Source organism: Oculina patagonica, chromosome 11 (genome assembly GCF_052425735.1).
Source record: "Oculina patagonica isolate OP01 chromosome 11, crgOcupat, whole genome shotgun sequence".
Taxonomy (NCBI): Eukaryota; Metazoa; Cnidaria; class Anthozoa; order Scleractinia; family Oculinidae; genus Oculina; species Oculina patagonica.
In genome coordinates, this window is record NC_135768.1 from 9,634,671 (window position 1) to 9,646,629 (window position 11,959).

The 11,959-nt window shown below is 36.0% G+C and overlaps 1 protein-coding gene across 2 annotated transcripts; it reads right to left on the minus strand.

Annotated features, from left to right (window-relative positions):
• Positions 1–284: 284 nt before the first annotated feature.
• Positions 285–10,796, minus strand: LOC144630519 (uncharacterized). Of its 2 annotated transcripts, none has more exons than XM_078488872.1 (8): positions 10,669–10,796; positions 7,765–7,919; positions 6,549–6,679; positions 6,009–6,095; positions 5,240–5,367; positions 4,253–4,491; positions 2,645–2,733; positions 285–1,759 (listed from the first exon to the last, which is right to left on the minus strand). In XM_078488872.1, the coding sequence occupies exons 2-8, from the start codon at positions 7,915–7,917 to the stop codon at positions 1,384–1,386; spliced, it is 1,203 nt and encodes a 400-aa protein (XP_078344998.1). In that variant the 5' UTR covers positions 7,918–7,919; positions 10,669–10,796; the 3' UTR covers positions 285–1,383. The 2 variants fall into 2 exon arrangements, with proteins under 2 accessions (XP_078344998.1, XP_078344997.1); XM_078488871.1 differs by lacking the exon at positions 10,669–10,796 and adding an exon at positions 9,976–10,597.
• Positions 10,797–11,959: the final 1,163 nt, after the last annotated feature.

The window sequence follows — 11,959 nt, forward strand, 5'->3', positions numbered from 1 at the left end:
TAAAGGACAAAATTTGAATGTTTGTTAAATGTACAGCAGAGAATGGCCTGTTAAGACTTATCATCTCTGATTGGCTGCGACCTTCAGAAACATCATTACAAACTACGGTAAATATTGTCTACCTAGTACAAATTATCAAAAATGTAACTAAGCAGTTTACAAAATTCACAGGCGGCCCAAGCGCACTATGTGAATTATTCATAAAGTTTTAGCGAACGTGACCCTTGCCTTTGAGCGGTGTTGTGTTACAAAGATGCGATTTATAAGGGATTTATAAGGTTAGTCGATTTTATTAGCGAAACATTACATATTATTCCTTTTGAAAGAAAATCGTTGAGTTCCCATACAAACCCTTATAAATCGCATCTTTGTAACACAACACCGCTCAAAGGCAAGGGTCACGTTCGCTAAAACTTTATGAATAATTCACATAGTGCGCTTGGGCCGCCTGTGCAAAATTATACAAATTTATAAGTACTTACAAATTCTTCAGTATCCCGAATCACTAGTGAGAATCGAAAATGGAAGATTTTAAATTCCATTAATTCCTAAACATTTGCTCACACTGCACAGTTAATGTGTTCTATATTATGATGATCTAAGAAATGCCATTTTTGACAAGATTATTGAAGGAAGTAGATTATTCACAAATTTTGATTGTCATGAAAAGCATTACTTCTATTCAACAGAAAACTGACCCATTTAGCAGACTAACTGTTAAATAGTAATGACAGTAATTTTTAAAACAGCAGCTTACATCTGTTTAGTTACAATGTAGTTAATAAATATCAAGAGTACATAGTTACATATATAGTCATATTGTATCACTAGTAAGCATGAATGAAAATTCAATTTTAAAGAGTAGTACAACTGTATATTGACCACACAATCTTGTTCTATATTACAATTTCAACAAACTCTATCAAAGAATAACCTGCATTAAAGCAACTGACTCATATATACATATACTTCACAACTTCTAGACTCCTAGCTTTCCAATCAACTGAAAAGAAGGTTTGTGTATTTCTCTCTACATGTTTTAAAGGCTCATATGCCTGGCACTCGCTGGTGATATAATATTATTTACATCCCCAAACTGATTATAATGCAGGGTTTACCCCAGCATTAATTTAAATTCGCCGGTACCCATTTATACACCTGGGTGGAGAGAGACACTGTGAGAGTAAAGTGCCTTGCCCAAGAACATAACACAGTGCCCTGACCAGGGCTTGAACCCGGACTGTTCGATCCAGAGTCCAGCACACTAACCACTAGGCCACTGCGCTTCCCACTCATGTTATTGTACAATTGATTGTCACTGTAAGGAAATCTAAGAATAAATTACGTACTGCCATGATTTGAAGTGACAAGGTTAAATTTCAATTATACTACACTTGAATCAGACGAGCTAATACTTTCATCCTCGCTGGCTCTTCTACTGTCCAACTCCACAGGCGCATCGTTTATTGTTATGACAGCCTCAGGCACAAAACCATTTTTGATCTTGTGATTGTGTTCAACCATTCCATTATTTTTCTTTTCTGCAATTTCTGTAGCAGGATTCACTTTAACAGTGTGTTTATGGAAGTGTTTCTGGATTCCTGAAGCCATGTTCTCTGTATATTTAGCATAGCTGTATAAAGCACCTCCGAGGGTATTGAGGAAAACTCCAATGACAGTTAGAACTGTGACGGGTACTCCACCAAATGTATAAAATCCAATGATGGTTGTTAAAACACCTTTGACGACTCCTACAAGGCTAGAAATAAAAGAAGTTGCAAGTTAGTTTCCAAGGGATTTGGAGTGTTTTTATTTCAAAGACTGACTGAAAGTAATGCTCAGAGCACGATTCAGTTATTTCCAAAACTAGATGACAAGAATAAAATGGGAAAAAGTATTTTCAAGCCACAGAATGACCTATCAAAGCACATTGTGCAAGTTTGAAAAGTTTAGAAATTCAAATTGTTTACAAAAATCCACATACATGTAAGCAATGATTATATTATACGATTTTCAATTACCATTACATAATCCATGATTTGATACTTATAAACTTCACATTATTTTATATTCTTTTTATGTTAGGGAATCCTTGACTTACCGTCCGTTGCATCTAAGCGTGAACACATCATGAAAAAACATGATTGGAGGGGGTATCAAACATTGCATGATTCGTCATCAAACATTTGAAGTTTAGCAGACCATTATGCAAACTTTTGCACCCAAAATACAATAAAGTTTGTTTTGTTTTATCAAATTGTCATCTGTTTACAAAAAGTAATTACGGACGAAAGTAGTCTTAAGGGAACTCCTGGTTTGAAATTTCGTCCATTTTCATTGAAAACATTTTGACAACTTGATAAAACGATACCAACTGTGTTGTACAAACTTCAAAGTTTGACACCTGAAACTCAGAAATTTGACGCTATATGACATGTTTCTTGCGCATGCGTTTCATGGGTAGATGCAATTGACGGTACACAGGAATAACCCTTGGTATTTACATTTCTGGAGTCTGTTTGTAATAGTTTTTTTTTAACAAATCCTCAATAAATTGTTATTTGTTTGTTTGTTGTTCATTGATTTATTTATCCATTATATTTAGCAACTAAACTATTTATTACCAGGGCGCAAATTAATTTACCTTGTTGTCAATGCAGAATTCATTGTTGTGCATAAAAATAGAGAATAACTCAAGATACAGCCAAAGCCAACATCAAGTACAAATGCAGCCTGTTGAGAGACAAAAGAAACCATAAATTATTTCAATTATTATATAAAGTTACATAACCTATAAGAATTGCTTGGGTTGTCAGCCATCGACATGTTTTAAGGTAGTATTTGAATCTGTTCTGTTAATACTAAAAAGGGTCTGATGAAAGTATGTAAAGCTTATAATTCTTTAGACCACCATCTGTGAACCTCAAGAGTAAGTAACGAAAATCAGAACTTTGAACAAGTAAAGGCATGATCAATGACCAATACAGTGGAACCTCGATTTAACGAACCTCTAAATAACAAAGTCCTCAGTTTAACGAACGGCATTCTTCAGCCCGTCCAAATGTACAGTAAAATGTATGGAACAGAACCTCGATATAACAAACCTCGATATTACAAAATCCTCGTTATAATGAACACAATCCAGAAACCCAAACATAAAATGTACCTCGATATAATGAAAAAATGTCAACACGCAACAAAAGATGAATGTGGAACAGACCAACAAGGATGAAAATTCTTTAATCCAGTAACAAGAGAAGTACAGAAGTACATATCCTAGCTTAACTATGTGCATATTAGACATTTATATTAATGTTATTTTCAGAAATCGTTACATATCGGGAAATGCTATGTGCGTTGTGCAGCGTAACATTGTTAAAAACTGATTAACTATACCTCGATATAACGAACATTTTCGTCGTTTTTCTGCGAATTCGTTATATCGAGGTTTTCGATATAATGAACAAATTTCCCCAGTCCCTTGGCACTTCGTTAAATCAAGGTTCCACTGTAATAACATACATGTGGGATCTGACATTGGGGTTCATTAACAGAGTTCTTAAGAAAGTAGTGCGAGGAATCAAGAAATTAAATAATTTATTCGCTTTGACTGTGTACAATGTGCCCCAGTTGTTTTAACCTGTTTAAAATGTAACAAGACTCACTCTACACTAAATTTTAAAAGTAGAGAAATTATTCAATTTGGTGAGGGTATATATGCCTGGTGACCAGCTGTGAACACTTCTTTGCCCGGCAATTTATAACATCTGAACCGACTTGAGTTTAACGAAGAGGTTAGGGTCTTGTTGACACTTGGCCCGGATGCAAAACCCTAATGCCCACCTGCTCCAAACCCCAGGGGAGCTACTCCGGCTTGTAAATGACGGGGATGATCAAGGATTTTTTTGGGTTTGAAATTTTCAATTCCGGGATTCTTTTGGGTTGGAAAATTTGGTAAGTATTTTTTTGGGTGACTTGATTTGAATAGGGGAATTTTTTATGTATTTAAAACAAACTAAAGTGCCTTGGCACAGCCTTGGAGTATTTACGGTATGATGAATAAAAAAACACAAGCGTTCAATTTTTTATAATTTTCTTCGTGTTATTTAATTGCCCCTACAATACTAGCAGTACATAACAGGTCAGGGTTCTAAGGGGTGTTCCATGTTGTTTCAGGGCTCATTTTCCAAAGTGCCAATTTAAAAGTAAGGGTACTAATAATTATTATATATTACGGTAGATAATGGCAAACCTGAAAGTCGCTGATGTGTAATCCATCAAATGTTAGAGCCGCCAGCAGCTCCTTGTTGCATAATGTGAAAATAAGCAGAAGCGGAACACAGTTGATGCTGTTTGTGTAGAGTACGGTGATGGTGGACAGCCCCTCTTCCACACGTGTCTTTTGGATGTACGTAAGATAAAATGACTGACATACAACACTTAGCAATGCAGAAACGTAGGCATACATTGAAAACTCCAGATCTCCAAAACCTAATAAAAGATTTTGAGGACCAGTGTCAACAAACAAATTCTTCTTACAACTCACTGTACATGTATTAGAACTTGTATTTAAGGAAAATTCAATTGTAAATCAAAACAGTTCAAATCCTTAATTCCTATGACCAGTCTTTAGAAATGTACATGTAATAAGCTGTATACAGCTTATTAACCAAGCACAAGGACTGTACTGGGAACGTATTGGCCTGAGGTCTTGACAGTACAGACTTAAGTGCAGTGAGGTCCCAACGGAAAAAAACGTTGATTATATACTCCCAGTACAGTCCAGAGCAGGCTTGGTCAATAAAAAATTTACTACACCACTAAAAACATTTTTATAGATAAAGGCAGAAAATGGAAAGAATAAAAAGAACAGGATTTCCCTGGAGGAGGGGGGGGGGGAATCTACATGAAATAGACGGGGATGCTTGTTGGAAATTTTGAAAAGAACCCCTAAAAGAGACCAATCTGGGTGTGACTCAAGCTTTTCTTGACCCCTAAAAGATACCAAAAAGCTAAGAATAGAATTTATATTTGTATATTTCTTCGTGTGTATCCCTAAACAAGACCATTATGGCTTAAAATATTGGTGTTTTGCCCGGAACACCCTAAGCGAGAAGTGGACAAGAAATCTGCACGTTTTTTTAACTTTAGTAAGCCAGACAAATGTTGCGTGAAACATACAGTGCTATGCACAGCAAGTTGAAAATACATGTAGTGATCATCCAATAGAAAGGCCTACCTGCGGTAACACAACCAACAACAACTAGTATAACAGCAGTGACAACCAGGAGTGATGGCTTTTTCTTCAACATAAAACAAGCAAACAGCAGACTTGTCAGAGGTAGAAGTCTTCTTAGAACATTGTACCTGAAAAACAATGCATTTTTACAGTTATCTTTTTTTTTCAATAATAGAAAGCTAAGAGTTAAGATGTTTTGCAAGTCAAGATGACTAACAGGCCAGTGTTAAATTCCAGTTTCTGAAGTATTATTAGCCTCATCAACCCGAGTTGAAATAAAGTTATCATTCATTCATTCATTCATAATTTCATCAAGTAACTAGGAGCTCTTGTAGTACTTAATACTGCTCTTGGATGGAAGGTTAGTACATTGAAGGTTACCCCCAGCCAGGTTTTTTGGGTTTAAATCCCCAACCCCTCTGGAAATTCCAACTAAGCCCAGGGTTGTACCTAAGGGCCAGCTGCCGGCTAATTTGACCGGCTGAAAGAGAACTTGAATCCCGCTGAAATTTTACATGAAAACAAAGGCTAAGGTAAACTTTTAGAGCTGCCAAGGCCAGAAAAGCCAGCTGGGCTTGTTGATGAACCAGCTAAGTGTTTTCTTAGCTACATCCCTGTAGGTCCCATACTTTCAAAAGTTTTGGCTTCTGAGACCCCCACGGCCACCCCCTCAGGAGTTTCTAATGACCTTCCCTTGGGTGGGTATGAATATTTTCTGGAACTGCACAAAAAAAAAATAATATCAAACTCTTAAGACTAATGTACTCACATTGGTATGGTCAAATAATCAAGAGCTTGCAAAGCCAAAGTTGTGTGAAGGGCAAAACATATTGATGGAATAAAAAACTTCTTTCCTCTGTGAAAAAACAAAGTAACATCATTACCAAAATTTGAAGTTAGCCCCAAGAAGGATATTGTGACAACTTTTGGCATGCTGTTCACTGGAGCTAGCTTGAGAAAACAGCATTCAACCCTCTGATCTGATCTGATCCAAAAAATACACATTATTATCCAAATTCCAATATTTCGATCTGGATAGAGGATCCCCATGAAAACCAGTTAGAGCTGATCTGTCTTCCTCTCTTAATGTACCCGTAGTAATTTTTAATTTATTCAGCCCCATCTAAGCTGTCTGAGATTTGAGTTGAAAATTAATGTATTGGTGACACACAAATGTAGCTATGTGACAGCCATATTATCACTAGACGTACAGATTTGGGTGTGGTGTGGTTCTGATTAGTTGATTCTTTAAATTAACCATAAGGTAAACACTAAGAACCAATCAAATGCCATAATAAGATTTATGTACCTTTCTAAAGTGTACTTTGGTATACTGAAATATCCTAATAGTCTTCCAGCTTCAAGTACTATAGACAATATGATCACTTGTGTTAACATCAGAACATTGGGAAAGTGAAATGTGTATGATGTCAATACAACCTAAAAAAAAATATTTAAACAACTGATCATTAAATTCATGATTTTTCATAATAGAATTATAAATTAAATAATTAAATCAACATAATATTAGTAAGGGGATATTTAACACATCAACTTCAGATCAACCACATTTTCCCATGGTCTTTAATAACACTCTAATACCATAGAATTGATGTCATAAAATGTTCAAAACTCAAGTGGAGCCATGAGCCACAGAGGAGTGGTTTCATTTGCAATAAAATACTTTTGAACTTTTAATGGCATCCTTTCTGTTGTCTATAAGAGTGTAGTCCATGGAAAAATGTGTTTGATTTGTTTTAATTTTACAACAACATCAAAACTTCACCAGGAAAAATAAGTGTGAAGTTACAGTGTGAATTACCAACAAAACAAAATATGTATTGTTGTATTGTTGCATTCAAAATTATGTACACATGTATTAAAAATAATACAAATATATTTTCATGTAAGTCATGTGTTAAAACTTTTTGTAATAATAATACTAAATTCCTGTGGGGGAGGGCATCACAACCCAGGACCCTGTAGGGAATCACAGATTAGTGTTTATTGATTTGGCCTGACAGCTGCCATTCAAAGCATTTTGTTGGTTTCTTTTTCTATTTTCCAAATGTTATTCTGACAGGGATGGTTCTACTCAGTATAAAAGAAAGGAAGAGAGGCATACAGACTTAATTTGTATAGACTTTTGTTTTTAATGCAAATGCATAATCAATTTGTATCCTATTGGTCGAGTTTTTAAAATATTTCCGCCACCTTTGTAAAGTTGAAACAGACAACTCACTGGTCATTTTATAATGCTTTAATTGTATAGCCTTCTCAAGAATTTTCGCTGATACTTTATAATAATTTGCCTACACCAAGAACTCTTGTTGAAAAAGAAAAATTCGAGTTTATAAAACCACCGTGAAGCCGTACAGAAGTGGGTGACGTGTCACTGTATGTATTGGTCGTCTAAAAAATCTTCCGTAAATATCAACAAACTTCGATAAAGTTCGTACCAATGAATATTTTTATACATAATGTCATGTACATCTTTAATAATATTAAACACGACACTTTCTTACCTTGTTAACAAATGACATCGATCCCGATATAATCCCGTAGAATAACGCCGCCAAAATGCCCGGTCCAAACGCCTTAGTGAAGCGAAGTTCTTCCAAAGCAGTTGATAAATCGTAAATGAAATATCGGCGCTTGCCATTTTCTCGGCCAGGCATTCCTATTAAGTCCAATAAATATTTCAGTTTGGTGATAAAATAAAGACAATTTCTAGTGCAAAATTTCTTGCTGTATACAACAGTCTCTGTTTCTATCCAGTAGGATACAAAGTTCCCGATATTCTGCAGTTAAGCCGAAGTAGAGTACCGGCTTTTTTGTGACATCTTGTTTCACGTGCAGCAGGACATGTATGAAACATTGTTTGAAACTAAGTTTTTGAAAAGTTGTCGTCAAAATTCTGCGAACATCTTGAAACTTCTTCGATCAAAGAGCAGTAGAAACAATGTTTTCCCGGTTGTAGGCTGGAACGGCACTGGGAATTACGCAAAACATATTCAAAAAGAAGTATCCATGGATATTGAAATTGTTTTTGCTTCGCAGTTTTAGAATATTCAGTCGAGCAGGTCGCAACAGCTAGTCCCAGTCCTTGCGCCAACTTTGATCCACATGGCGTGGCTACTCAGCCAGCGTCGCATCGTCCCTCCCCTCCCCTAAGAAACCCAGCGAGTAGAAGTTGCAGAAATAGACCCTTTTGGTTTTAATTTCTAAAAAAATGGCCAGAAAGGAAAACGCCCAATTTCTTTTTCCGTTTAAAACAAATAAAGCAAATAAAAATACATTGCTACATCATTACTGTACCTCACATTAAAAACACAACACGACAGATCTCAGGGCGCGTTTGTATTCTAGTGTATGATAAAAATTTGTCGAATACAGCCGAAATCCAAATTTTAAACTGAAAACTAACAGCCCCTGAAAAGGATTTTTCTGATGGAATTTGGGTTGTAACCACTACCCCTAGCCCTACTTCACAAGTTTGAATTTTTTTCGACCCTAATCTCGACAATTTACAATGGTTCAAGAGTTTTTTCTCTTTTCTATTTTTTAAAAATTCAATAAGTCCTTATGCTTACAAATCAGTTTATTGCACTAAATGTCATTTTGTGAACAAAATTGGCATAACCTTCAACTTGTAGCTTGTAGCTTAAATTAATATGCTGTTTTGATGAGCATGCCACCATAATTCGGATTGAAGTCACATAGTAAAGGCATTTAAAAAATTGCATGAAAGGGGGATGGATTAATTAAAAATCATCGGTTCGAGCATATGTTGTGGTTTAAATTTATCTTTAGGGACGGACCATTATTTTTTGGAGGGGGGGGGGGATGAAAAATATTGAAAAAATTTGTTTGCAGGGCCTGGAAAGACAAAATAAATTGTTTGCAAACACAATATGTATAACAAAAAATAGTAAGAACTTCGAAAAGTTTGCAGAGGAAAATTTTTCATCCCCCCCCCTCCAAGAAAATAATGGTCCGTCCCTTAGCTTAAAATTTTTTCAAACCAGTTTATTTTTTGTAGTTTTCGTTCTCTTAACTTCATTATCATAATCTTAACCAAAAGGAAATCAAATCAAACTAGTTTGAAAAAATTTAAACCAAAGATAAATTTAAACCACCATTAACGGAAATTAATAAGGGCCTGATGACTGAACCGGGCTGGCTCGGTTTGCCGAGATGACTTCCAGCCCGGTATTAAATAAGGTAATAAGCCGAGCCAGCCCGGGATGGACTTGGCACGAACGACGGTTTAAATTTGGCAGGAATGATATTGGCGCGAAGACTGAGTCAGATGTTGATGACCTTTTTCAGCAATTTGGTGTTTTATTTTCTACACTTACGCAGCTACATGAGTTGTTCTGCCTCTACATCCTGTTTAGAAAGAAAAATATCTATTCGCGATTACATGGAAAATTTATCGCGAGACCAGGATCTCGGCTAATCGGGGTGGCGTTGTCATGTAAGCGCAAAATTGGCCCAATTTAACATCGTCCGAGATCTCGGCAAACCGGGCCAGCCCGGCCCACGTAATCAGGTCCTTTATTCTTTAAATTAATAAGTGGAATGGATATTTCCCAAGATATCCACTCCGACGTATAGGTACAGTCGCCTTTCAACGCTCCACGCTGCTTTATTTACGAATGTCCAAAACGTCCGGGGGTGTCGAGGGAGAAGAGAGTTTAGGATATAGTTTATATAGTATACATAATATATACCTGATTGGAAACGCCTCCACTCTGGACTAGATCTAGAAACGTTCCTGATGCTGCTTTGCTCCAGATATCCGTACAAAAAGGAAAGCATTTTTACTTATCAACTAATCAAAGTGAACGTCTTCGAACATGAATTGATTATGTTAAGCGGTTGCCGCAGCAACTTTTCCAACCGCAAAAGAATGACACTTTATTACACAATGTTACAGATGTCTGAATTGAATTTGAATTTTTCCTTCTAATGTTGACAGCAACGATGAATGAATGAATACGGTGAATTTTGCAATGATGATTAAAAATCCCTGCTTTCAAAAAATGTAGCTAGTGGATTCTTTTTTGTTATTTCTTTAGCAAGCGCTTTTCTCCGTGTATCAAATCACAATCGTTTATCAAATGGCCAGTGAACGCGGCAGTCGTTTTATTTGACCGGTAAAACATTAATTGATTTGTTAAAATACAAAGTTTCGTTGTTTGTCTTTTATTCTAAGTTAAGTATTTATTTTTCCGAAGGACAACCAACTGAACTACAACATAAGCTGATCTGAATGGCAAATGGGCATTTTTAAACTCTCCAACCAGCTGTTATGTCAAATATTCGTTATAAGTTACCAAACATCTCACACGACTTATGACTAAAAAATAGCATAATTCATGAACTAAGAGGAAGTCTAAGACTTATTACCCAAAATTACTTACTTTTGATATCCAGTTATTCTTGGTTTTCTAGGGTCAATAAGCCGGCTTGAATTCTCTGCTTTCGAGTGCATCAATATTAACTCATAGCGGATTTGCGTTAGTTCTATGTCTGAGCGCGGGAGGTAACAGTGCTCGGCTTCGGGGATATGTAAACTAACATTTAACGTGGCTGAGCACTGCATAAATTGTAATGATTAGACTTCCCTCAAATGGCATTTAATTGGCTGACAGATATCAAGAAGTGAAAAATTGTCCAATACCCAGCCTTCATGGCGGGCATAAACTGTGGACTCGCGCGATAAATAAACGGAAAATTAAACAAAACACATGTACCTAAAATCATCCAAAAACTATTCTGTAGAAATATTTTTTGCCACAGTTTTGTAGCTATGTAACAAAGCATTAGGGACAAAGCACTTAGTTTTGTGTTTATCTACTTTCGAATCTACTTAACTCGGGAAGCTCTGTGAGCTGTCATTAGCTGTGTAGTACTAGTGGGAAGGTTTTGGGATTTGAAATGGTGTGAGGCCCGGTACTAATCATTTTCCCCTATCTTTTCCTCTGAGTCTCTTAACTTTCGTCACATTTAACAAAAAATCAACCTAAATCTATCTTAAATAAGCCTGTATTTGTATTTCAAGCATACGTGAAGAAACACCCTTTTATTTATCGTATCCAAAGACTTTTAGAAACTGTCAAAATTTTCACTGCTCTAATGTTAATAGCTTTGAGCGCAACTATAAACATCAGTTGTTTTGTCAGCTGTAGCATATAAATGTCTTTTATGCCACAAATGATTTCTACGGCACCGCAACGATTGGACTGACTTCATAATTTTGCTACACTTTTTACTCATACATTTTTCTTTCAGTTTATTTGTACTTGAACCATAATTGTGCAGCGAGCTTATTTAAACTGTAAACTGTGGTCACGCTTTATCGCAATAGAACGGGAAGCGAAATGAATTAGCATTAAAACATCTTGGACTCTCTACAAGGCAAAAATAACTATATTTAAACAGCCGGATGTTTCTATCGTTTAGTTGTTTAAATCTTAAAGTACAGTCGATTTATGCATTGTCAACTCCAAGGTGTTCAATTAGTCCGCTAAAAAATCTCGCTTTTTTTCAGTAGCTTCAGCCTTTCGGTGAATGTTGGTTTTCTTTTTAATCCAACTGACTACATTGAACTATTTTTAGCATTTCTCTCGCAAACCACTTTTTTTGTTTGATCAAAAACTTTCGTCGAAAGACGCGTTTGGCACTTAACGTCATTAATGAGATGGTAACAGA

What these genes read in the sequence shown, in the direction of transcription:
- LOC144630519 (XM_078488871.1), bottom strand. Translation starts at nt 10,063, where the DNA reads ATGCTTTCCTTTTTGTACGGATATCTGGAGCAAAGCAGCATCAGGAAC. An exon ending in CCAAAGTACACTTTAGAAAG is followed by an intron (nt 6,096 to 6,548) that starts GTACATAAATCT and finishes GTTTTTTCACAG; the next exon opens with AGGAAAGAAGTTTTTTATTC. An exon ending in GATTATTTGACCATACCAAT is followed by an intron (nt 5,368 to 6,008) that starts GTGAGTACATTA and finishes ATTGTTTTTCAG; the next exon opens with GTACAATGTTCTAAGAAGAC.